General features: G+C 46.0%; 1 protein-coding gene across 1 annotated transcript in view; it reads left to right on the forward strand.

The window, feature by feature from the left end:
* The window catches only part of EXOG (exo/endonuclease G), a 40,474-nt gene extending 22,608 nt beyond the window's left edge, over window positions 1-17,866 (forward strand). The window contains exon 6 of the mRNA XM_045007119.1: window positions 16,985-17,866. Within this exon, the coding sequence (XP_044863054.1) occupies window positions 16,985-17,446 (462 nt within the window). The 3' untranslated portion in view covers window positions 17,447-17,866. The remainder of the gene's footprint in view (window positions 1-16,984) is intronic.
* The last annotated feature ends 8,927 nt before the right edge of the window (window positions 17,867-26,793 follow it).

Raw genomic sequence — 26,793 nt, forward strand, 5'->3', positions numbered from 1 at the left:
GGAAAATGTTTAGTCAAAACCAAGCTGTAGTGTTGGTCCCCCTCTCTCCCTGTGACTCAATGCTTATTTAGTTATTTATACCAAGTGGAACCACTCCAACTGGAGAGATTGAGAAAGAGATTGGGATGTGGAAGACCCAGGTTCCTACTCTGAATCAAGCTATGGGCTATTCCAAGGTGGGTTTCTTGGAACATTTTTTTAGCATAGTTTTTCTGCATGTGTATCTTTTCTGTATTACTGTTCACATCCTCAGGAAAAACAAATGCTGAATACGTTACAAGTAAAATAAAAAGAGCCCTTGGAACAGGACTGTATTCCGACTCCTCACTCCCTCATAATGGCATGTGACAGAGTCCTATCAACCAGAGAAACTTGGGCTATAAGAACAGAATTAATGCTCTAACAGGGCCAATAGCAACACAAATGCAGAAGGACAATGGGACTGGAATGGAGAGCATAAGTGATGTTCAGGAAAATCAAGGCCAGGAAAAAATGCACTAACAGCAAGGAGGATTCCAGAAAGCCTGTTTCTATAAGGAATCCTGGATCAAATTATGATAAAGCTCTACTGAGTTAATCCTGCGGTAATATCAATAGGAATGATGTCATCTAAAGCAAGACATTTAATGGGCCTGGTCAGCATCGTCCCTGAAGTTATCGGTAAAGCAAATCAAGTGTCTTCTCTGAGGCACTGGACCAGAGGAGGCCACAGGCTGAATCTAGAGCAAGAGGGAGGATGTGTCTGAAGGTTCAGGGGACGGCATTGCAGATGACCTGGAGGTTTAACTGACCCCTTAATTTTGCTATTCCTGGACCTTGATGAGAGTGTAGACTTAAGTAGCAGGAGAGTTGACTCTGTTTCCAAGAGATACTGGATTACGGATTTCCAGCTACCCCATAGTTGTTATATGGAGAGAGCTTCAAAACACACACACAGAGGAAAGGGTTACTGTAGTGCAGAGGAAATTTCTGTAGATATTGTTTTAATGTATTTGACAATATTGCCTGATGCAGGGAAAGTGTGCAGGACTGGTTAATGTGTACTGGCAGCTAAGTCCTGATGGAATTTGATTTCTATTGACCATGTCCTGCAGAAATCTCAGGTAATTGCCACCTCAGAGCTGGAGCTCCCTGTAATGAAAGCCCACTGCCTTTTGCTAATTTTGTTTACAGTGGTTTTGCATTTTCTCATCACTAGATGGCACAGTGCAACTTTTCAAACATCATCATTGCTTTTCATGCAAACGTGTTACTACCTTATTGGAGGAGACTTGCTTTCTGTTCTTGAATTTACTGGGCAGCAATAGCCCTTTTAATTGGGTTGGATGTAGAATAAAAATACAATAAAGCTTGTGTTTAAAACTACAAGTACGTATCCTTTTAAAAAGCTTGCAGAGGGTTCTGCTGTGTCCTGTATTGGGGCTGGTGTGGATGTGCTTCGCGCCTGTGGGAGTCCTGAGAGGCATTGTTCCTGAAACAAATGCAAATGCCCTCAGAAATGCAGTGGGTGCAGTGTCTGCTGGCTGCTGCTGAGACGAGGCAGGGTTACCCAGGACCCTCCCTTTTGTTTCCTGATTTGTGCTATTGTGCCCAGTCCTCACATTGGGCAGGTCCTGATGCACCTATGCAGGAGTTGGGTAATCTTGCTTACACAGTACAAGAATGATTTTTTTCCATTATATGTTGAGAAATTCATAAGCTGTTGTTATTTGGGAAATCCAAGGTATATATTTTCTTTGTCTTTTTAGTTTAACTCCTGTCCCTGCCCCTCTCTGTCCTGTTTGAATCCATTCTAAAATTTGGAACGGTTTTAGCATGAGCATTGGTAAGCTCTTGTGGCCTTGGGGAAAAGCTTATAGGACTTCAAAGAAAAGTAGGTAAAACCTGACCCATCACTTATTTAAACAAAGCACAGAGAGAAGATGGGCGATGTGAGAGCAAGGGGAAATGAGATGATGTAATTCCAGGGCCACACTAGGGAAAACAGGTACACACTTTAAAACGAGCTGCAACCATAAAAGGATTTGGGCTAAGAGGGCTCTGTTGTGCTAATTGCGAACATACTGTGCTGCTGAGAACAGAGGCTTCCATGTACAGGGGTGTGGCCAAATAATGTGTTCAAGAAGAGGCAGAGTCTGGTGTACACACCCAAATGATAGTGGAACATGGGGAAGACTTGACAGCATTGTGAAAAGAGAAGACTAAGGTCTTGTCTACATTACTCACTTTTGCTGACAAAAGTCAGCTTTTTTCGACAAAACAGTGGAGGTGTACACATTGAAATGCTCCTCCCACTGATATAACTCCCCTGCTATGCTGACATAAAACCACCTCAGTGAGAGGTGTAGGGCTTATGTCAGTGTAGTTAGGGCAAAGCAGAGTTAGTGTAGACACTGCATTCCTTATATCAACCGTTGGCTCTCCTTGTCAGTTTCACGGCTCCAGGAGTGCTCCGGTGGAGCCGTGAAATTGACTAAAAAGTCGGCTCTAGAGCCACGCCGCTGCCCAGTCTCTACTCCAAGCCAGGCTGCCACCCAGGCTCCTCACTGGGAGCCCTGCTGTCCCCTGGCGTCCTAGCTCCCCACTGGGAGCACAGCAGCTGACTGGACTCTGGGTGCAGATCTCCCTGCTGGATGCGAGAAGCCTTGGATGGCTTCCCCGCTCCCAGCAGGGAGTGCAGAGACAAGCATCGACATGTGGCTGCCACCCCATTCCTGTCTGGGAGTGCAGGGATGAGGAGCCCCGGGTGGCTTCCCCCACCTGGCTGGGAGTAGGGAAGCAAGAAGCCCCAGGGAACAGCTGAGATCCTGGTAGGGACCTGCGTGGAGCTGAGATCCCTGACTCTCAGTCACCCACACTGCCTCTCTTCAGTCAGTGGAAGCACTCCTGGTGAGGACACACACCACTGAGAGAAGGAGAGTAATGTGGACATCAGCCACTGCAGTAATTAATGCTGTAAGTCAACCTAACATAGGTTGACTTATCTTTGTAGTGTAGACATAGCCCAAGCCAGTGTCATTTTAAAGAACCATAGTGGAGCTGCATATTCTTGTTGCTTTTCAGCTCATGTCATTATGGACTTGTGGAGAGGCTCATAAATCACCATCCTCCCTAGACCTTGCAGCAATAAAGCAACCTGTAATGGTTGAGAGAAATTTAAACTCAGAATTGAAATGCAATAAGTGCTTGCTGGTGTACCTGTATGTTGAAATACCTGTGTTCTGTAGAGTAGTTGGACGTTAAAGGTTCAGCTTCATCCTACTTCTCCTGAAATAAATAAAAGTAGTAAGTAATACAAACCCTCTGCATTGACGTGAGCGCAAAATGGATAAACCTGTTTGAGTACTCTTAAGAAAGAAAGGGGCAGCTTATATTTTGGGAGAGAATCCCTTTTCTTGCCTCCTGTTCTAACTCTGACCCAGGGCTGGCCTTACCATGAGGCGAACTGAGGCGGCCGCTTCAGGTGCCAGACTTAGGGGTGGATGCCACTAGGACCCAGAGTGTAGAAAATTGTGTCTGCTGCTGGTGCATATATATTCTCTCTGCTCTAGATGCACAGAGATGGTGGAGTGCTGTGCTGGAGGAAGGAAGGCACAAGAGACATAACAGGCAGGCAGGAGAAAAGGTGAGAGGCAATAACAGAAAGCAGCAGGAGCTGCAGGGAGAGAGAGGAGGAGCCTCCTTATGTACCTTGCTAACACCCCCAGGAGCCTGGATTGATTAACACCAGCTTCTCAGGGAGTTTCCTGTTTCCTGCTGCTTCCCTGAACCCACTTGAGGAGAACAGGCAGTCAACTGAAGTAGTAGGAGCCAGTTAGACCCTTAAGATGCTGATATCTTCCCTCACTCAGGCCCTGCTACCAGCCTACTTATTTGTCCCCTTCAACTGAGTGTTGAGAGCCACTATAGCTGACACAGAACAGCAGTCATGAGTGAAAGAAGAAAACACCCTTCTGGGATAGCATTCAGAAAAAGAAAGAGCAAAGGAAGCTTTTCTATCTAAACAGGAAGGAGCTCTCCTGAGATACATAGACACAAATGTGCAGAGTGAGCCTTCCAGCCCCAGTGAGGATGTGAGTGGTGAGGAGATGCCTGATCTTCCAGTTAGTCAGAGTGCAGGTGACCTGGCAGCTACTGCAGCATCCATATCTCCATCTCAAATGTATGTAACCATGCACATTCCTGAAGAAAAGTGTAGATCAGAGTGTGATGGAGGCACAAGAAACAGCTGCTTCTGAGTTTAGTTCCTTAAGTCTAGATGATCCAGGACTGTGGACCCACTTGAGCAGTAGCCTGAGGGACTTCCTTGTACTTCATGCGCCACAGCAAGTGAAAAACTTAGTTTCCCAAAGACAATGAAAATAGAAGTTTCCATCCAACACATTACTGGCGTGAAATCCCCAATGGTGCGAAAGTGGAGAGGCCATGGCTTATGTACTCAAAACCCCAGAATGCTGCATACTGTTTTTGTTGCAAACTCTTCCAGTCTAATATTCCAGCCACATTGGGTTCTACAGGAACAAAGGACTGGAAAAATCTGACTAGAAATCTGGCATCCCATGAGAAGGCAGCAAATCACCAGAGAGCTTTCCATGGTGGAAAGAGCTTGAGATGAGACTAAGGTTAAAGGCCATCATAGATGATCAGCATCAAGAGAAGATTGCATCAGAGTCTCTTTACTGGCAAAATGTTCTGAAAAGGCTCATTGCTATTGTGAGAATGCTTGCTACCCAAAACCTAGCACTGTGTGGCACTTCAGATCAGCTGTATGTGCCAAACAATGGAAACTTCCTTAAAATTGTGGAGCTGATGGCTGAGTTTGATGCTGTACTCCAGGAGCATCTAAGAGTCACCACCCAAGAAATGTACACACACCACTACCTTGGAAAAACAAATCAAAATGAGATCATACAGTTACTGGCAACAAAAGTCAAACAGGAGATTGTGGCAGATCTGAAGTCAACAAGATATTACTCTGTTATTCTGGACTGCACACCTGACATCAGCCATACGGAACAAATGACTTTAATGGTGCGTTTTGTAACAACAACAGAACCTAGTGAAAATGTCCCTGCAGTGGTGACTGTCAGAGAGCATTTTCTAGAATTTATTGACATTGATGATACTGCAAGAGCTGGTATGACAAATGTGCTTCTTAAAAAGCTGGAAGATACGGGAATTGCAATAGCTGACATGAGAGGTCAGGGCTATGATAATGGTGCCACCATGAGAGGAAAGAACAGAGGAGTGCAGACACGGATCCGAGAGTTAAACCCTCAAGCTTTTTTTGTCCCATGCAGTTCTCATTAATTGAACTTGGTGGTCAGTGATGCAGCATCAGCTTCTAGTGAGACTGCTGAATTTTTTAATGTAATTCAAAGCATCTATGTATTTTTCTCAGCATCCACTCATCAATGGCAAATTTTGAAGCAATATCTGGGAACATCCTCTCTGACACTGAAATCACTGAGTGCCACACGATGGGAAAGTCGAGTGGAGGCAATAAAGCCTATCAAACACCAAATTGGGAAGATAGATGATGCCATAGTTGCCATTATAGAGGATAATGCTATGACAGGAACTGTTCATGGGAGAACAGTGGCAGCGGGAAATGGAATCACCAGAAACATACATAACTTCAAATTTCTGTGTGGCTTAGTGTTGTGGCATGACATACTGTTTGAAATAAATGTTGTAAGCAAGAGACTCCAAGGTGTTGACCTTGCTATATCTGGAGCAATGGAAAAAACTGGACAAAGCAAAGTCATACCTACAGTCTTACCGGTCAGATGAGGGATTTCAAAACGTTCTGAAGAGGGCACAGAAGTTGGCAGAGGAACTTCACACTGAAGCTATTTTCCCACCCATTCAAGAATACAAGAGTCACCGAAGAAGACGACATTTTGATTATGAGGCACGAGATAATCCCATAAGAGACCCCAAACAACAATTCAAAGTTGAATTCTTTAACCAGGTGCTAGATTGTGCAATACAGTCAGTTGAAGAACGTTTCATGCAGCTCAAGGAACACAGCAGTATATTTGGAATGTTGTATGATATTCCAAAACTCCTCACTATACCTGAAGAAGACCTACACCAGCAATGCAGGGCACTAGAGACAGTGTTAACACATGATGACATGCACGACATTGATGCAAGTGATTTAGGTGATGAACTGAAAGCCCTTTCAAGATACATTTCAGCAAGATCAACTCCAAAGGCTGTTCTGGAATATATGTGCACAAATAAGATGACCACCCTCTTTCCAAATGCTTTTGTTGCTCTACACGTACTTCTAACACTTCCTGTAACAGTTGCCAGTGGAGAACACAGCTTCTCCAAGCTGAAGTTAATAAAAAAAAATCTGTGGCCACAATGACACAGGAGAGGCTGGTCGGCCTTGCAACTATCTCAATAGAGCATGAGCTGGCCCAGACTGTGGACCTTCAGGAAGCAGTTCAAATCTTTGCAACCAAGGAGGCATAGAAAGCACCACTTTGATTATTCAAACAGATAAAAATGCCAGTGTTTACTATGCAGACAAGAAAAGTTACATTTGCTGTTCAGGCGTTTGAAAGTTAAGTGTTACTTAAATTTTTTGAACAAAGCATTTTAAGTTGTTAGTTCTCCTTTATTGGGGTAGGCAGCAGAGCAGTACCATGAGAGGAGTAGAACAGGAAGAATGCAGAACTGAGACCTTTCAAAGCTTTGGCCCAAGCGAGGGGGGATGGGAGTGTCATTTGAGCTCCCCACCTCAGATGCCAAAATGTTGTGGGCCGGCCCTGCTCTGACCTGGTAAAATTTTAAGGCAGGATCCTACTCATTTGTTTGTCTCAGGCTTCAGATTTGTTGTAGTAAGTGAGGGTGAAAGTCACCAAGGTATCATTGTAACCATAAAAGCAGCAAAGAGTCCTGTGGCACCTTATAGACTAACAGACGTTTTGGAGCATGATGCATCTGAAGAAGTGGGTATTCACCCACGAAAGCTCATGCTCCAAAACGTCTGTTAGTCTATAAGGTGCCACAGGACTCTTTGCTGCTTTTACAGATCCAGACTAACACGGCTACCCCTCTGATATTGTAACCATGTGACAAGTCATGGAAATCGCAGCAAAAACGGTGATTAAGTCATGGACATGCTTTTTAGCAGTTAGCAGAATCAGGTCACTTAAATATTTTTCTTAATAACCTCTTGGGTACTTCACTACTACACCTATTCAACTCCCCTTATCCTCCTCATAAAAGTGCAGATTTCTTTTTGTTAACCCTATCAGTATCAGGTACCGAAGATAGATACATTTAACTTATTTATAGGTTTTCTATGGCCCTCTTCAGCCTAGTGTCTGAACATCTAAGAAATATGAATGAATTTAGCCTCACAAGACACCTGAATTATTACAAATGGGAAACTGAGGCATTGAATGATTACGTAACTTGGCCAAGATCACACCGAAAGCAGAACTCAGGAACAACACCCAGCTCTGCTAAGTCCCAATCCAGTGACTTGACCACAGGACCATCCTTCCTATCGAAGTAGACACGCTGAGTCCCATTCTGCTCCTTTTTGTGAAGAAGTATGGGTACTGTGTGGGGTTACATCATCCCTGTGCTGCTGTAACTTTCCACCAAGGCAGCATAGGGATGATGTAACCCCACAGTACTGATCCCCTGATTTTTACTCGTCTCCTGTGCTCTCTTCATTAAGTCTGTAAAACTGTTCACCTGCACATTCACTTGTTTGTATGTGAAAATGCCCAAATGTCAAGAATCACTGGCATTTTAAAAACCAGGATATTCATGACAGTCATGACAACTGTCCAGCCTTAGTTATCATACAGATGTAAGTTTTGCACACTCATTTGTGGATTCCAAATATGGTATTCCAATGATTGTAGCTGTTAGGAATTTCAAAGTCTTGTGAAAACAACAAGCCTTTGTGTTGAAAAACGGGTCTAATAATGCATCAGCGTGGGACAGTGCAATCTCAATCATATAACTAATCTTTTGCTGGTGAAATAGCAAGAATATTGAAAATCCAGGGCAAAAGTGAATGTGATAGGAAACTCCAAAGAGTGTCATGGGTCAGTGAACATTTTTATTAATCAGTGTTGGTAGCAAAACTAATAGGAGCAACAAAGAGAAATGAAATGGGAAATTTGAGATTGCTATTCCCAATAATGAGGGAGATGTGAATACTGTTAAGGTTAAAAAAAGAGAATTTTAGTCGGATATATACAACAGCATTTTTGGTCATGAGAGTTAATAAAAAAAAAACTTTGATTCACAAGCTTCTTGGATCAAATTTTATAGAAGCTGAGACCTGTAAGCGTTCAAGGCTGAGGCAATCTCATGTGCTGTTCAGTTCTTTAATCTTAACAGGACCCCATAAGGTGTGGAAGCATGTGGACAGAAACAGAAACTGAAAACACTGCTGTGTTTCCTGATTTGTATTAGTTCTGAATTATTATGAGTCACAAATACCATAAAAGAGCTACTGCTGTTTTCCAGCCAGGACAGATCGCTGTTGCAAATGGTGATTGTTAAAAGATCATCCTCTGCCTGTGGATAGACTAGCATAAATCAAAGACGACATGTACACATGGATAATCTTAAACTGTTTTCTGTTGAGTTACAATAGGGGAATATGCTATCTGACTCAGGGATGCAAGTAGAGGAATGTGACAAGTTAAAATACTGTAGATCACTGTGGCATGGTCTACACTGCAAACTTAGGTCGACAGAAGATACCTTAAGTTGACTTAATAATGTATGAATCTACACTACCAGGTTCCTGCCACAGATCTAAGTCACCTGTAACATAGACTTCTGTACTCGACCTCCATGAGTGGCGTAGTGCTTGATTCAATCTTGATGGATCAACAGAGAGGCAGTGTAGATACAACATTGTGTAATTCAACTTAATTGGCCTCCAGGAGGTGCCTCAAAATGCTCTGCTGTGACCGCTCTGGAGATCGTTTTCAGCTCCACTGCACAGCAGCCAGGTACACATGAAACAGCCCCTCGCCTGGTAAAGCCCCAGGAACTTTTGAATTCCCATTTCCTGTTTGATGAGCATGGAGTGCTCTCCAGAACAGCTGATTATGGAAACTCAATGCCCCAAATGTGCTCCAGCCTGGAGTACACAGGAGGTGGTTGATCTTATTGCTGTGTGGGGAGAAGAATCTGCACAGAAATGCTGCAAAAGAAATGCTGACATCATGCAAAGCTCGCACAGGTTATGGGGGAGAAGGGCTACACCAGGGACACGCAGCAGTTCAGCATAAAAATAAAAGAACTTTGGCAAGCATATCAGAAGACAAGAGAGGCGAACAGTTCTGGTTCTGCCCTACAGACATGCCACTTTTACAATGAGCTGCATGCAGTTCTGAGCAGCAACCCCAACACTACCCACAATGCAGCGTGGATACCTTCCAGGAGTCTGAGTATTGGGCCGCTGCAGGCAACAATGAGGAGGACATTCTGGAAGAGGAGGAGAATGGGAGACAGGCGAGTGGTGGATCCATTCTCCCTGACAGCCAGGAGCTGTTTTTAACCCCGGGCCCAGCCAGTCACAGGACAGAGTGGTGGCCGAGCATGATGCTGGGAAGGCACCTCTGGTGAGTACACATTTCCAATCAAAGTGTAGGAGTTACATGCTATTATATTTTATGTTTAATCTGAACAAAAAATGAGGTGCAGTGGATATCTGCTTCCCGGTGGCCACTCCAGCTACGCAGAGGACGCTCCCCAGAAAAGCCTGTTTGCATGCACAGGGATGGCCCTGGAATCCTCCATGAAGATCTCTAGGAAACTTAGCAGAAGGTTTCTGGGAAGGGCTGGCTTATTTCTTCCACCACGGTAGGACACTTTTCCCCGCCACTCCAGTGATGTCATTGCTGGCATCACTGCAGTACGCAGCATAAGGACCAGTTCTGTACCCAGGTGCTTGCAGCATCTGCTCCCTTGCCACCCCTGTTACCCTTAGGAGACTGATATCACATAGGGTCACCTAGGGGAAACGGGGGAAGTTCTCATTACAAGTGGTCATACTGCAAACAGTAGAGTATTTGATCCACCCCCACACCTCCCCCAGTGAATTCTGGGTCCCTCTTCCACGCTTTCCCTAATGTGCCATGGCTTTGGTTGGCATGGATTGGAGTGTCGTACCAGCAGTGTTAAGGGAAGGGGGGATACACTCCTCCGCAGCTTCCTGGAAAAAAGACAGCAATTTGGGAGTCTTAATGGTGGTCCCTGTTGCTGGGGAAGGGCGCATTGTCCAGCTATGCTCCCAACGTGGGTATGCCAGAAGTTGCAGCACAGGGCCTGTCGCCTATGCCACAGGGCTATACTCACCATGGCTGGAACAGCAAACCGACTCATTGAATAGCTAGGAATTCTGATTATGTTCTGGCTTGCACTGAAGTGTAATAAGGGGAGGGTTTTCTTTAAATAGCAACCTTGCACTAGACTGAGGGTATGCGCTGACAATGGTTGTCTTGTGCTTTGCATGCTTTACAGAGAAAATCTTGTCCTTCAGCACATCCTCCACACCGGGGGAGAGGCTTTCAGAGATTAGAAGGCAGAAAAAGAGGACATGGGATGACATGCTCAGCGAGATAATGAATGCCTCCAGGACAGCTGAGAAGGAGCGTGGAGCCTGGAGGATTTCACTGTCTGAGAAACTGGACATGGATGTGGAGAGCAGGAGAGCATCCCAGGAGCATGAGCGTGCCATGCAGGAGGAGATGCTGAAGATTATGAAGGACCAGTCAGACATGTTGAGGCGTCTGATTTGAGCTTCAAGAAAAGCAGCTTGAAGCTAGACTTCCTCTGCAACCCCTGCAGAACTGCCTGCAAGAATCGCCCTGCTCCCCCAAACATTCTGGGGGGTGGGGGAGAAAGCAGGAAGTTCAGTATCCCTTCCACTCAACCCTGTGGGAGGGTACAAGAAACAGAAGGCACCCATTCCGAGACCTTTGGTGGTCAAGAAGGCCGTGCTTTCAAAATCAAGCTGACCTTTTTTCTCCCCTCCCAATTTTATAAGCCCATTTGCCCAAGGTTATCTTATTTTTCTGTTATTTCAGTTTTTTTGTGTGTACAATAAAAGTAAACATTTCAAGAAAGAAATGTTCTTTATTGATTCCAGTCATGGGGAATGGGGGGTTACAGGGAAACCCGTGTAATGGAGGGGATGGTTTGGGAAGGCACAATGCAGATAAGCGGCACACATTACCGTGGCTCTTTACTGAAATGGGTGTGCAGAGCCCCTTGATGTGCTCTTATTGTCCTGGTATCTGGCTGCTCAAAATTAGCTGCCAACCTATCTGCCTCAACTTTAGCAGAACTTTTTTCCCTTGTCTCATAGATATTTTGGAGCGCACAGCATGCAACAATAACAATGGGGCTATTGCTTTCACTGAGGTCTAACCTGGTAAGCAAACTGCACCAGCGACCCTTTAAACATTCAAAGGCACATTCCACCACCATTCTGCACTTGCTCAGACTATTGTTGAACCACTCCTTACTGCTGTCCAGATGACCAGTGTACGACCTCATGAGCCATGGGAGCAAGGAGCAGGCTTGGTTTCCCAGGATCACAATTGACATTTCAATGTCATCAATGGTTATTTTGTGGTCTGGAAAGAAAGTCCCTGCTTGCAGCTTTCTGAACAGACCTGTTTTCTTAAAGATGCTGTCATGCACCTTTCCTGACCTTCCCACAGTGAAACATCCCCTGTGATCCACCAGCACTTGCAACATAATTGAAAAGTATTCCTTGTGGTTTATGTAATAAAAAAGGTACTAATTGGAGATATACCAATCTCCTAGAATTGGAAGGGACCTTGAAAGGTCATCGAGTCCAGCCCCCTGCCTTCACTAGCAGGACCAATTTTTGCCCCAGATTCCTAAGTGGCCCCCTCAAGGATTGAACTCACAACCCTGGGTTTAGTAGGCCAATGCTCAAACCACTGAGCTATCCACTCTTTGGCAAGGTGGTCTGGTGCCAAGATAGGTATATATGTGCCATCTATTGCCCCACTGCAGTTAGGAAACCCCATCGCAGTAAAACCATCAACTGTGTCCTACACATTGCCCAGAGTCACTACCCTTCTTAGCAGAAGTTGATTAATGGCCCTGTACACTTGGATCACAGCAGCTCCCACAGTGGATTTACCAACTCTGAATTGATTCACCACAGACCGGTAACAGTCTGGCATTGCAAGCTTCCATAGAGCGATCGCCACTCGCTTCTTCACTGTCAGAGCAGCTCTCATTTTACTGTTGCTGCATTTCAGGGCTGCGGAAAGCTCTGCACAAAGTTCCTGGAAGGTGGCCTTCCACATTCGAAAGTTCTGCAGCCACTGCTCATCATCCCATAGATGCATGTTTTCTGGACCAGAAACGGCGCTTCACCATGTTCAGTTGGTACGTGCCTGCCAGCAGCATGCGGGAATTGTTTTGTTCTATGGCTTGCATCAGGGCTGCATGCGTGACATTGCAATGTTCCGCGCTGCGGCTCCTGTCTTGGCTCTGGAAATACTGAGGATAAGGTGCAAGGTGTTTATAATGCTCACAACAAGAGCACACAGCTGAGCAGGGTCCGTGCTTCTCAGGCTATTGCGTATGTGCTGCTAAAACCTTTGAAAAAAGGTGCTAAAAAATGTGTTTGCCATTGATATCAGGGGAGGGAGGAAAGTGCATCATGGGAGGCCAAAGCCATGTTGTCATTCCCCCCTCACACTCCGCAACAATGTTTTGGTTCCATGAGGCTTTGCAAGCCCTTCCCAAAACCCTGTGTGGCTATTTGCACCGTGGGATTGTGACCCACAGTGCACTGCTCTGTGCATCGATGCAAAGCGCTGCTAGTGAGGACGTACTCCACTGAGACAGTGAGCGTGGTGTGGACACACATGATCGACTTAATGTGGAGGCTTGATGTCGACTTGACTTAACTTTGTAGTGCAGACATGCCCTGTGATTCTGACTGTTGCTGCAGTTACACAAGACACTCCGCAAGGTGGCACTAGAAAATGAACTGATCATGTGCTCTCCTATTATTCCTGTTCAAACTTTGCTCTCTCTGCAGAACCATACTTTACCCCACTTGCTGACTATTCAGCTGTGCGTATTTGTATTGGGCAACCGATAGAATCATACATAGTATTCTTTTACAGCCTCTTTCATATAAAGGCAAGTAATAGTGTGTATGACAGGGCAGGTACTTGTGCAGAACCGGGTAATGATGGAGGTAGGTAAGATTCTTCTTGTGGCTACGTTTTTCAACAGATCATTTTTATTATACAATGCAGTATACATGTGCAGCATTTTGCAAGCAAATACCACTAGTATCGGCCATCATGCAAAGTCATGTATTGTGTGCATATTGAATTAAACCCCAGTGCATTAACATTGCCATTATAGCTCACTCTAAGAGCCACGCTCTGTCATTGTAACATTCACTGTTGGGTCACTTTCGCTGCCAGTAGTACCTGCAATACAAGAGTGTATGGTCAGTGTAGGCTTTATACTCCAGAAGACTTTTCTTATAAAGAAACATATTTGCAAGGACATGCATCCCCTCCCCACAACTCTCCCTAAAAAAGGGTGTTTACAAACTGCTGGAAGGGGCTGGGATAGAAGCTTTACACCTGTTCTGGATAGCGTAAGAGGACTGTTTTGGACTATGCTGAAACCTGTCATGGGAAAAAAAGCATTGGAACAGTGTTTTATTCACGGTGGGTGAAATTCACACCGATGCACAGGGCTAGCACAAAGCCTGTGTACCACTTCAGTTTCCCTGGAACCCACAAAGCAGTGCATAGGCCTCATGCTGGTCACTTCCTGCAGAGGATTGAATTTCACCTAGAATGAGCAACACTGTTCATTTTACAATTCAATTGGAATCCATCAGATAAAACACTGGGGTTGGGGGTAGTGGTAATTTTTAATATAGATTTTAAAATTACCTGCACATCAATCACTTTTGATTAAGCTCTTCATGCCTGGGAGCTGTCAGTCTGGCTTCACGGACTCTAAATGCTAAATGCAAAGTGATTTGAAGCTTAAGAGCTCCGACTCTCTAGGATCAAGTCATCTATCCTCATTGAAAGGGAATTGGGGATTGCTTTAACTGGCGCTGTCTTCCTGAGTTATCTGCATAGGGCGGGTTTTATTTGGGAAAGGGTTGGGGGCAAAGGGAAGATTACTTGTAGACTGCAGTATGTCTTCACCTGCTGATAAGTTGTTACCATTAGGAAACCCTCTAAAGAGGAGAGGAATGCTTGCTGTTATGATAATGTTGATAATGTAAACTAAAGAAAATTGAGATCACGATCTGTATGGAGAGATACGGAGAGAGCAGCCGTGAAGTTGTTGCCAAGTAACTGCACCAAAAAGGAAAACTCTGTAGTTATGATTTCCATTTCCTTTCTCCTAAGGGCAGGGTGGTTTTTTTCTAACTCATTGGGCTTTAAGGGTTTTAATTATTGCAACAGGATGTGAAGAACTATTTCAAACACTAAAAGAATCCACCACAGTGCTACCAGAAACCTAAATGAGTTAAATATTGGAACAGACTGAACTGAACTTTGAATACTTCAGTAGCCATTGGCAAGGTTGGGTTTTAAAAATGCATTATCTTGTGCAAAAGTGCTCAATACGATCCCACTAAAATATATTGAGATGATGATTATTCTATAACTAAATTATACTGAATATCCGCTGAGCCAAAGTACATTTCAACCATTACCTCGACTTAAAAATGCTTGTAATTAATTGGATCAATCACAAGAGTGAAATAGATAGATAGATTAGATAAAATATGACTCCAAAGAAAGCAGCCCTGCCACAAAGATGTAAAGAAATGAAAATGTACTGCCAGTGTCTTTGTTTTTGCATATACTGTAAACCAAGAATTGTTTCACTTCTGGATTTTGTGCATACACACAGACATCTTCATATAATCTACCTCATTTTCTTGTTTGCCATTGTAATTGTGTTTTTAAAATATAATGATATACAAAGGGTTAAACAGAACTCAAATTTTCTAGACATAAGCCTCGCTGTACTTTCTTGACTGACTGTGTGTTCTGTCCACATGCCAGATAAACATCATAGCAAAGAAAAGGGTCCTAGTAAAATGCCCACCTGAACGTAATTTATTTGAATAGTTCATTTTCCTGGCAATGGGAACATTCTGTCCCTCGTTGACTGTGTCTCCTGCCAGCTGGATACGTGGCACAGGAAGGGCTCTCAGCTGTAAGGGTAGCCCTCTGTGTATGGATGTGTGTGAGCATGTTACAGGCTTCAAATGAATTCAGAGCCCTGAGGTCAGACAGCAGAAGCTCACCCCGGCGCTCTTTAAAACTCCCCACATGTTTTTTGAAATGCGTTTTCCTGATTGCTCACCTTAGTGAGCCCACCTCTGCGCACACCTTTGCTGTTTGCGTTTGGCTGTCCAGCCGTGCTGGCTGTATGAGCAGAGAGCTACTAGACACACTTCTGCCTGGAGCAGGCAAGAAGTATTGGATCTCCTGGGCCTATGGCAGGGGTGGCCAAACTTTTGGCCCGAGGGCCCCATCGGGTTCCCAAACTGTATGGAGGACTGGGTAGGGAAGGCTGTGCCTCCCCAAACAGCCTGGCCCCTGCCCCCATCTGCCCCCTCCCACTTCCCGCCCCCTGACTGCCCCCCCTCAGAACCTCCCCGCTCCTTGTCCCCTGACCGCCCCCTCCCGGGACCCCCGCCCCAACTGCCCCCCCGGGACCCCATCCCCTATCTAACCCCCCATCCAACCCCCCCCATCCCCTGGCTGCCCCAACCCCTATCCCCACCCCCGCCCCCAGACAGCCCCCCCCCCCCCCCGGACTCCCACGCCTATCCAACCGCCCCCTGTCCCCTGACTGCCCCCCGGGACTCCCTGCCCCTTATCCAACCCCCCTGCTCCCCGTCCCCTTACCATGCCGCTCAGAGCCTGGCCGGAGCCAGCCACGCCGCTGCACTGCCCAGCAGGAGCTCGCAGCCCTGCTGCCCAGAGCACTGGCGGCACGGCGAGCTGAGGCTGCTGGGGAGGGGGGACAGCAGGGGATGGGCTGGGGACTAGCCTCCCCAGCTAGGAGCTCATGGGCCAGGCAGGATGGTCCCACAGGCTGGATGTGGCCCGTAGTTTACCCACCTCTGGCCTATGGGAAGAAGAGGTGGTGCAAGCTCACCTAAGGAACAGCTGTAGAAACATCGACGTCTATGAGCAGATCGTATGGAGAATGTTGGCAAAGGGGCAGGACAGAGCTCAGCAGCAGTGCTGCATGAAAGCAAAAACACTATGCCAGGCATACCAGATAGTTCTGGGGAATGGAAATCTATGTCCTGATTTGATCCTTTCTCCTTTTTGTTTGCTGGCTTGTGTTACATTAATTGAATTGTATTGTTGTATAAATGGGGTACTTACTAATGCTGTAGCCTAGATTTTTGATGTTTCATATACAGTATATGAGATCCTCACTTTAAAAATAATCCACTCAGCATGGCTGATGGTAAAAAGGAAATAATCTGCACAGTTGGGAATACAGATCATCAGTTTCTGTAGATGTTTGTTGCCTCTGCAGTCCTATACAAGTTAGAATCCTCTTTGTTTTTAAGTGTAATGGAAAATCAGTTGTACAGGGGTTGCATTAGGATGTCAGGATGAGAGGGACCAATACAATGTTCTGGAAAAAATCTTCAAACAACCAAACGTCCGTGTAGCTTCCTCCAGTGTGTTCTCTGCCATGTTTGTGTGTCTCTGCTCACCAATGAGGATGGGTTGTGTTGAGAGTTGCATAGCAATTGATACAGAGGGAGCATACTGTAGTCCAGTATAGCTTTCATGATCTCCTTGGTGTTTAGTTATGCATTGTGTGCTGATAGTAGCTCGTTTCCAGATGTAGTAGGATTAGGCCTAATTTCCGGTTCAGATGTGTATCTCTAATGTAACACTTTTGTTGCTAGGTAATCGGCAAGGGCGATGTGGCTGTGCCATCACATCTCTACAAGGTGATTCTCGCCAAGCGAAGCAGAATGTCCTCGGAACCCCTGGTGCTGGGCGCCTTTGTGGTGCCCAACGATCCCATAGGCTTCAGTCACCAACTACCTGAATTTCAAGTGCATATTGAAGACCTGGAGAAAATGTCAGGATTGGTTTTCTTCCCCCAAGTGGACAAAACCAAAGATGTTAAAAATATCTGTGATGTAGACACCTGTAAACTGATGGGGTTTGATGAGTTTACGTTGTACATCACCGCCCGGAAAGTTCACAGTGCCAGAACACGGCACAGGCTGGAAAAGGTCATGTCAGAGTTAAGGGAGACGGGAATTGAGCCTGACGAATATCTAGTGAAGCTTTACAAGAAGAAGGAGGAAGAACTAGTGCAGCAAAAGCAAATGGAAGCTAGAGAAGGGAGAGCTGGTTGAGTACGCGGTTCAGAAAATCTATTTGGAATGTTATACTCTCAGAAAGGAGGCACGTGCGCACACTCCATTTGGATTTCATGATTTGGCCATTTAAAAAAAATGTGGAAACAATTAGAAGTTTGCGTTCAGGGTAATGTTCATTCTCTTGTAACATGATGTAAGTATGATTTGCTACAGTACCATGTGGGAAATGAAAATGACCCTTTCCTGGCATGACTGGATTATGGGGCCTCTGAAAAAGGCTTTGTACTATTTTCTAAACCAGACGTCAGAATTGGGGTCTGCATGGAATCCCTTCTAGGAATATTATAAAAATAGACAGTGGACACTTTGGGAGTATAACTGGAATCTGTCTAAATGTAACTGACCCTACACATGTATTTTAATACAAAGCTGTAGAATAAATGGTGTTACTGTGAGGTGGAGTTTTTTTGTTTTGTTTTTTAATGAAAGAAATGCTGACGTGAAATTTTTCTTTTACTTGATGGATTTTTTTAAAAATCCTGTAACATTTATAAACCACTGTCTAGTCAGTGGCAAATCTCTCATTGACTTCAGTGAGGCCAAAATTTCTCCCGTTCATTTTATTAAGTATAACGAAATGCATAGTGCCTCACAACACAACAAGCTATCTCACCTCACCTCACCTCACCAGGTCCAAGAGGCAGCAGAGTGCCTGGCCTGGAATCCCCTTAGGGGCCTTGGCAAACACACAGCCCAGCAGGATATTGGAGACGCAGTGTATCCCCATGATTCCATTGGCAAGGGGATGGGATAGACAGACATACCTGAGCTGCGGTCATCAGGGTTCAGGATGGGTCTTACCATCAAAACATAGCCATAGGAAAGGCAGAGGCCTGTAAAGGAGGATTCTTTTTGGAGGAAGCAGTTTGCTCCACCCGTTAGGATAGGCCACTCTCTCATTTTTGTTTCAGTATAAATGGAAATCTGCACTTACCCTATCTCATGGGTAATAGGGAAGCACCTACTAGTAGAGAGAGGGGTCTGTTATTTTTGTGGATCCAGGCTCCTATTCGTTATTATCCACCCCTACCTGTCAGGTGTGTGAAGTGGAAGAATTCAGGGACAGAGTGTGGTTTAATTTCATTCCTAACAAGTAGCATAGCTGTAGCACATACTTTCTTATGGGAGCAAGCTGCACAGCACCTACTCTATTTCAGCACCTACTCCTAGTCTTACATACCCCCTTGAATTCCTGCAGGGCCCACTTAGCATGATTTTCATGTCAAAGGGCTCACCATGTGGAATCTTCTCCTAGGATTTTCAGCTTCATCTGAGTGCAGTTGCTGCTCCTGGATTCCCCTCTGAAGCATGCAGGACAGGGGACCATAAGGCCCTGGGTAAATAGCTAGTTCTGGCCTAGCAAAACCACATCCCTATCTGGTACAAACCAAAGAATACAATCATAGGCATTTACTTTGCTTGTTTCACAAATTGAGGTAATAACTTTGGCCACTGTAACAAAGCTTATTTATAGTCCCTCACTGTCATAGGGATTTCCAAGTGAAACAGAAAATACAGCATAAATAATGACATCTCCTGGCTTGTTTATTTCTAAGCATAAATAACTACCTGATATGCTCTGAGCCATGTACAGCAGAGTTAGTGGCTATCAGTAGTTGTGTCAAAATTCCTCATGATCAGACTGTTAAATGCTGATGCCTTAACTAGAGTTTCTGTACAATACATATTCGTTTTCCAGCCTTAGCCATCATCCAGGTCTACCAAAATGCCCAGTTCTCATTGGAGAGGTTATAAAATGGCTAATTGTGATAGAAACCGGGGGTGAAAAGTACCAGCATTGGTTTGCTGTCCCAGTGTTTTGGCCTCTAAGGCTAAAGTAAGAGAGTTGTAGGGTGGTGACATCTAGATTCTACACCATTTGCAATCTGATACAATCATTTCCTGATCTTGACCTGCTGCTCTCCTGCATTCTCTCAGACCTTGATTCAGAGCGTGTTGCGAGTTGGTAAACAATGTGTTTTCATTTGCTAATATGCAGAGACTAGTAAAAGGAGAAACTCTTGTTCTCAAGTGGTCCTCTCAGCGGTGTACCTTCTCCTTTTGGATTCAGTGCTACTTACTGGCACGAACCGCAATCCACCATCACTTCATTTTCATTTGTGTTCATTTTGTCAGTGGTATGAAATGTAAATGCAGTTCTGATATTTGGCCTTTAGGGGGCAGTTGAACTCTATAATAGATATTTGGCTACTGTCTGTTCCAGCTGCATATAAACTTTAAGGGGCTGAATGTTTTATGGAGGATTCAACTGAAATAGCTGTAAATAACACAGACACTTGGGCTTTGTTTCCCCCATGCTAACAACTGCCTTTGCTGCTTGTAATGCTACTATAACCCCTTTTTAAAGAATTATGATTTCATTTATTAAACTAGACAGTTGTGCACAGTGCAAACCCGTGACCCTCCCAGATGAAAAGTGTGGAACTAACATACCTGTACTAGATTTACTAGTGGGGTTGATGTCTTCATTTTGTATGTCTGGCTCTAAGCCAAGTCCAGATTCTGCTGCTTTATGAGTGTAATTGCAGATGAGGATATTCTATACTATGTGAATACTTTGTAATGCTGTTAATTTGTACCTGTCCGTGCAATGGACTGGGGGATGTTTTTAAAACTGCTTTTTATTTTTCTAGGCATTAGCTGACTGTGGTGTTAGTCCATATCCCAGCTGAGATTTGTATTACAGCAGTGACAAGAGATCCCCAGCTGAGATCAGTCCCACTGAGCTATTTGCTATACAAATACATGGTAAGGGACAGTCCCTGGCCTGAAGATAAGGCAGACAAAAGCTGGGAGAGGAACCAAAAGCGCAGAAAAGTGAAGTGATTTGCCGCATTTAAGCCTGTGTGTTTAAAAAACCAGAAGTGTCAGTTCGATCTGTCTATCTGCCCCAGTGTTTGTTGCCCGGCAGTGGAGCTGTATAGGAATTATATATAAACCCCAAAGTGCTCTGCGGGTGACCTGGCTCAGTGGGGAAGTGAGGAGCAATTTTGCTGTTATTTTTGAATGGGCTTCTCCTGCAGTCACACAGCCACGCAGATCAGTAATCAGCAGGGATGTAGGAAATGTTCATTTCTGTGCTTCAGGTCTATCTAATCAGCCCCACCTACACAGTTCTGGAGGAGCCAGGTCTCGTGTGTTCACTAATGGCCCGTGCAATTAATGGACTATCCGCTGTTGCCATAAGTCGGATTCAAACAGTGAACAGTGGCTCAGAGTACGTACCTAAAAATATCTGAAGTCTGTATTTTGATGCTCTGGGTTAAGTATGTAGCGTTGGTGTTCACTGTATATATAAGTAAAACCCTGCGCTCCCATATAGTGAAATAGGGCAGCAACTCAAGCACGCGTTGCATTATGCCCTTCATGCCGCCTTGTCTGGGCACTTTCCCACCCACCGAGTGTAAAATCAGCAGCTATGGCCACATAATAGTCCCAAAATAATCACTTCAAAAAGCTGAATGAAACGACTTTGTACACGCTAGTTGGAAAGGCACAACCGTTGGCATTCCCACTTTCACTGACCGGGCCTTCCACAGGCAAGGAGCAAAGCAGCAAAAGGATCTTGAATGATGCGTGTCTAATGTTATTTAAGAAACGGGACATGGATTGTTACCCAAACATAGAGAGGAACTATTGTGCAAATCATTTCCAAAGCAGGAGGGAGTAAAGGCCATTACAAATTCCTGCTAATGCCTCTCTCAGCAAGTTGTAATGTGCAGCAAACTTGGGCTTGATTGTAGCTGGAGAGCTGGGAGAAAGTCAAACACGCCAGTCAACCTGCTAGAGCACTTTGTCTTGCCCTGGGCCCCCCACAGTACTGCTAAGAGTCTTGAATCCTGACTCACTGTGTGCAGATGCATCCATCTGGAGTCAAATACCTTATGGAATCTGACCAGCACCTGCCAGCCTGCCTCCGTCTTCCACTCAGCTAGCCAGGTCGAATGAGGCCACAGCCTGCAGCTCAGACACACCAAGCCATCCCAAAACACAAACAGGTAGTGAGAATTGTGGGGATGGGCAGCAGAAGACTTTCCTGCTTCCCAGGAGCAGTGGGAGGCTCCATTCATTAGGCCAGATCATAAGCTGGTATGAAGTAGCATAATTCCCCCGAAGCTCCCATTTACACCAGCTATTCAGCTGAGGCACTGGCCCAAACTCTGTATGGATCCCAAAGCACCTATGCACTGTACTGATCATAGTTTAAACAAACAAGGGAAATGGCGCTAAATCAGATTAAACTCAAAGATGGGCTCCCACTGTAGGGCTCAGATCCTCAAAAATGTTCCCAGTGTTCTGTGGCCTAATTCTACTTCCCCCTACATCATCAGCTTACGAGGCAGTGTGGGCTTGAGCTCTGCCAGGGACTTGCTGTGTGTGACCCTGAATAAATCACTTCACTGCTCACAATATACAAATAAATACAAATAAAAAGATACTTTCCTTCCTTTGAGAAGCAATTAGAGATCTCTGGCTAGCATGTGCTGTAGAAGAGTTAGACGTGCTCATACCATAAAATGGCTGCAAATCCATTTCCTGATTTACACCAGTAACATTAAAGTGTAATGAAATGCAACCCAAGCTGAAACTGAACAAGTTGGCTATATAAATAGGTTTAAACTTGATTTTGATTACACAAGAAAATTGCAAAGTGCAAACCAGGCTAAAAACATGAAATGTGAAGTAGTGAAAGCTAGGCAAAAATCTGACCTAGCCCATGGCAGTGCTAGAGTACAGGCAGCCAAACTGCGTCCCTCAGCCATCAGCTGTTCTCTTAGGCTAAAACGCAACCTACTTCAGAGCCAGCTGAAGGACCTTCTGCAACCCTTAGAGCTCTCGCAGGGGGCCTATGGCAGTCAGTGGGCAGAGTAGTCAGACAGGTGGGAGGTGTCTCTTCATTCCCTGTGCGCCATTGGAGGGTCCTCTGTACCTGCCCCAAATGCCAGCATGAAGGGACAGGTTATGGATGGGCAGGCACTATAAAAATTGCCTTATGGATCAGAGCAGAGGCCCATGTAGTCCAGTATCTTGTCTCCATGTAGAAGATTGAGGACTGAGGGCACTGATGTTGTTCCCTGGCTCATCTTAAGAGCTGTGGACATGTAATTTCACGCTTGGAGGAACTCTTAACCTGTCCAGTTCCTAGCAAAGCACATTTGTCAGTAACGGACTTGTGTTAGTGAGGACACAACTTCATACCTGACTCTCGATCAGCTCACGGTGTAAAGTTCAGAGGCCAGCTCCTCAGCTGGCGTAAAATACCATCTTACCCATGGGTCACGTCCCCCTACAGGCCTGAATCTGCTATAGTATGTGGCTAACAGCGCTAGGTTTCTAGTTCAGTCAGCAGAGTAACATACTTTAAGATCCACAGCTCCCAGGTTTAATCTCTGCTGATGACCCACACACACATGGGCTTTGAGTTATAGGTGGAGCTCCCTGATATGGGAATCCGTGACTTCCAAAGACCTCCGTGACTTCAGCCTGCGGCAGCTGGGAGCTGCAGGGTACCAGCAGTGGGGGCCCCCTGAGTTCTGAGCCACTGCGGGCGGGGGGAGACCCCTCAGTTCCTGGATGCCAAGGATCGGAGGGACACCGCAGCGGCAGGAGGTACCCCATAGCTCCCAACCACCACGGGCAGTAGGGGGCTCTGAGCCACTGCGGGGGAGACGGACGACGACACCCCACAGCTCCTAGCTAGGCCCCCTGCAGCTCCCTGCCACCTTGGGCAGCGGGATGCCCTGCAGCTCTGAGCTGCGGGTGGAGAGGGACCCTGGACCTCCAAGCCACCCAGGCACTGGGGGCTCCCAGAGCTCCCAGCGGGCCCCTGCAGCTGCCCAGCAGCTCTCCATTTTGTCATGGATATTTTCAGTAAAAGTCAGGGACAGGTCACGGCTTCCATGAATTTTTCTTTATTGCCCATGACCTGTCCCTGACTTTTACTGAAGATACTGTGACAAAATCTTAGCCTTAGCGATGTGCTTACCCTGGCTCCAAGCAGTTATCAGACCTGTTGGGATCAGCAGCTTTGCTTGTCTATACCTGCAGGCTGCATGGGTGCAGTGGCCACAAGTGCTGGAATTGGGGCTGATTCCCAACATACCCAAAAGATAACATTTCCAAAAGCATCTAATTGACTTAGGAGCCTGAGGCCTGGTTTACGTTGCTCGGGGGTGTGCGTGAAAAGTTCACGCCCCATAGAGACGTAGTTAAACTGACCTAAGCCCCAGTTTACACACCGCTAGGTTGATAGAAGAATTCTTCTGTCGACCCAACTACTGCCTTCTGAGGAGGTGGATTTACTACAGCCATGGAAAAACCCCTTCTGTTGCTGTAGGAAGCATCTACACTATGAAGCTAGAGCTGCACCACTGTACCACTTGCAGTGTAGACATAGCCTATGTTCCATTGTCCAAAGTGACTTAGGCCCAGATCTGCAAGGTATTTCAGCCTGCAGTTCACATTGAAATCAATGGAAGTCAGGCACCCCTGTGCCTTTGGGGATCTGGGCCTTAGGAGCCTCTCTTCCATCATCTTTCAAATTGCCAAAGCCACTTCTGAAAATGGGACTTGGGCTCTTTTGAAAATGTTTTCCACGGCATTTCTGAAAATTAGGCACTTCTGAAAATGTTCTCCATGGTCTAATATAGCCAAGGCATAAGCTCCGAGTGTCCATGGTGCACAGCCTAGTAATAGCAAACGGGTAGGTGGCAGGAGGTTCTTCAAGTAATAACAGTCATGAATGAAAACAGACTTTGGGCCTGATTCCCTGCCACTGCAGTCTGTAGTAAAACTTCAACACGAGCAGGACTGGGCCACTCAGGTCAATTTTTTGCACTGGGGGGTAACACACACAGGTCAGGCTAATGTGCTAAAAGTAGCAGGGTGTTGGCAGCTCCCATTGCATGGCCCTTCATCTCTCAGAACGCGGCCCTCTTTATTACAACATGCATATTTTAAATGAGGCACCAGTCCCTACTATATTATATCTAAGCCTACTATACGCCTGCTCTAAAGGAAACCGCAGCTACCAAGTGAGCACATTGCTCTTACTAATAGCAAGCTAATCAATTTGAGTTACTGTATACATTAGTAATGCCCATGTAATTCTAGTGCAAATTAGATTTGGGTAGAATGTGAAGCCCATGATATCCTGTCTTCCTGAAGCAGAGCTTGGATTTACAGCTCCCTTGGGAATGCCACAGTAGAACCCCTCCTCTCTCCCTCCTTCCTAAATCCTCCCTTGATTGGATACAGCATGGTCCTCTGATTAAAACTGTGCGGTGGGTCAGAAAATGATTTCCAGCCAGTGCCTCTCAGTGAATTACTTTTTTTAGACAACACATTTTCACCTCAAATACAGCTGGACGTTATGAAATCTTAAACGGAAATCTAACGCAGGCTAAACATCGGTCTGACAGTGGGAAGAAGAGGGCAGGGCAGGACAGCACCGCATCATCAGCAGGATGAGAAGACGCTGCAGGATGGTCTCAAACTTCCTGAAGCACATTACCTGTTTGCACTGAGGGACACGAAGGCCATGGAGATCAGAGAGCATCACTTTTACACAGGATGCAACAGCAAAACCGCCACATGCACGCCGATGCACTCATGTAACTCCCCCTCAGGCAGACAGCAGACCCCTTGACTCCAGTGGGAGTTCTATCAGAGACCGAGACGTGGAGGGTCAGGCCTAGTGGTTGGTGCAGTGGCAGCCGGGCCAGGAACCAAAACCAGAGTATGAGCCGGAGTCAGGACCGGGAACAAGGCTGAAGTCCAAGCCGGGCTGGAGCAGGACAAGGCCTGTGGAGTCTGTCATCACCATCAGACAGGGGAGAGTTCTGAGCCCTGAAGTGCCACTGGGCAGACCGGGCTGCTGTTTCTCCTGTGGGGCTCACATACCTGTGCTGAGAGGCACCACACCAGCTCCTGGCTTGTGAATTGGCTGGAGCCTGGCACAGGGATGACTCATCACCGCTTGTGGCTGAATCAGGCTCTAGGTCAGGGATGACTCATCACCTTACATCAAACCTGAGGATGCTTCCCCAACGTCCTCGGGCCCGGCTGGTGGGGTGAGATCAATGACATTCCTGAAGGAGGTCAGGTGCATGTAACATTACTGGCCAGTTCTCATGAATGGTTTGGTAGGCAGGGCTGGCGCTTCCATTAGGCGACCCTAGGCAGTCGCCTAGGGCGCCAGGATTCGGGGGGCGGCATTTTGTGCGCTCCCCACGGGGCACGCGGGAGCTTCTGGATTCGCTCCTGTCACGCTGACAAAGAAGGACCTTCTGCCAACGTGCCGCGGAAAACAGCGGCAGGCAATTAAGCAGCTCAATGACTGTCGCTGTCGCCTGCGGCATTTCGGAGGAGGGTCCTTCTTCGGTGGCGCAATGGGAGCGGAACCAGAAGCTCCCGCGCGCCCCGTGGGGAGCGCACAAAATGCCGCTCCCCGAATTCTACCTACGGCGCCAGAAACCTTGGCACCGCTCCTGTTGGTAGGTCACACCCTTCCCAGTCCACAAGGTACAAGGTGAAGAAGAAAACAGCAAGAAAGTTGGAGTGACTTTGTTAACGTAGTCACTAGCTTTTTTTTGGTTAGAGACAGAATCATTGACCGTACAAATTAGTCTCTTCTGTATGTGTTTGGTTGATTTCAGAAGGGCCGATTTATTATTTTTCATTTGTATTACAGTAGTGGCTAGTAGTCCCACTAGCAGACAATGACACAGTTATGTACAAACCCATCATCTCGACTGACCACCTGCATAACAGAGGCCACTGAATTTCACCCACTGTTCCTGCAGCAAGCTCAACAACTTGTGGTCGAAATACAGTGTATGTTCTGGGAAGGTATCCAATCTGGATTTAATGACGCCAAGCAATGGCGAACCCACCACATCCCTTGCTAATTTGTTCCATTAGAGGATAATCTGGCTGATAGAAGAAGGATGGGAAGAAGTATAGAGGATGCACCTGATCCTCCGACTTAGGGTAGGGATGCATGTTGTTAAAGGTTAGTTCAATGTTTTTTAAACAGTTCACCCCATTTGTTCCATCCACCAGCCTTGCAAATTTAAAACAGTGGTGACAATTCTCTCCTGCACCAAGATCTGCACAGCACAGGAGAGGGAGTGTGTCAGTCACGGGAGCTGTCAGGGTCCTGGCTTCCTGCTTCTCTGGGTTGATCTACACCACTCCTGGCCCCGCCTAAGTTAAAGCTGCCACCTAAGAACCAGTGGAGCACAGCTGTGCTCTACTCCCCAGCTTCTGAGTATTGGTCAACAACTGGTAGCAGCAATTGA

This window comes from Mauremys mutica, chromosome 2 (genome assembly GCF_020497125.1).
Source record: "Mauremys mutica isolate MM-2020 ecotype Southern chromosome 2, ASM2049712v1, whole genome shotgun sequence".
In the NCBI taxonomy this organism is placed as follows: domain Eukaryota; kingdom Metazoa; phylum Chordata; order Testudines; family Geoemydidae; genus Mauremys; species Mauremys mutica.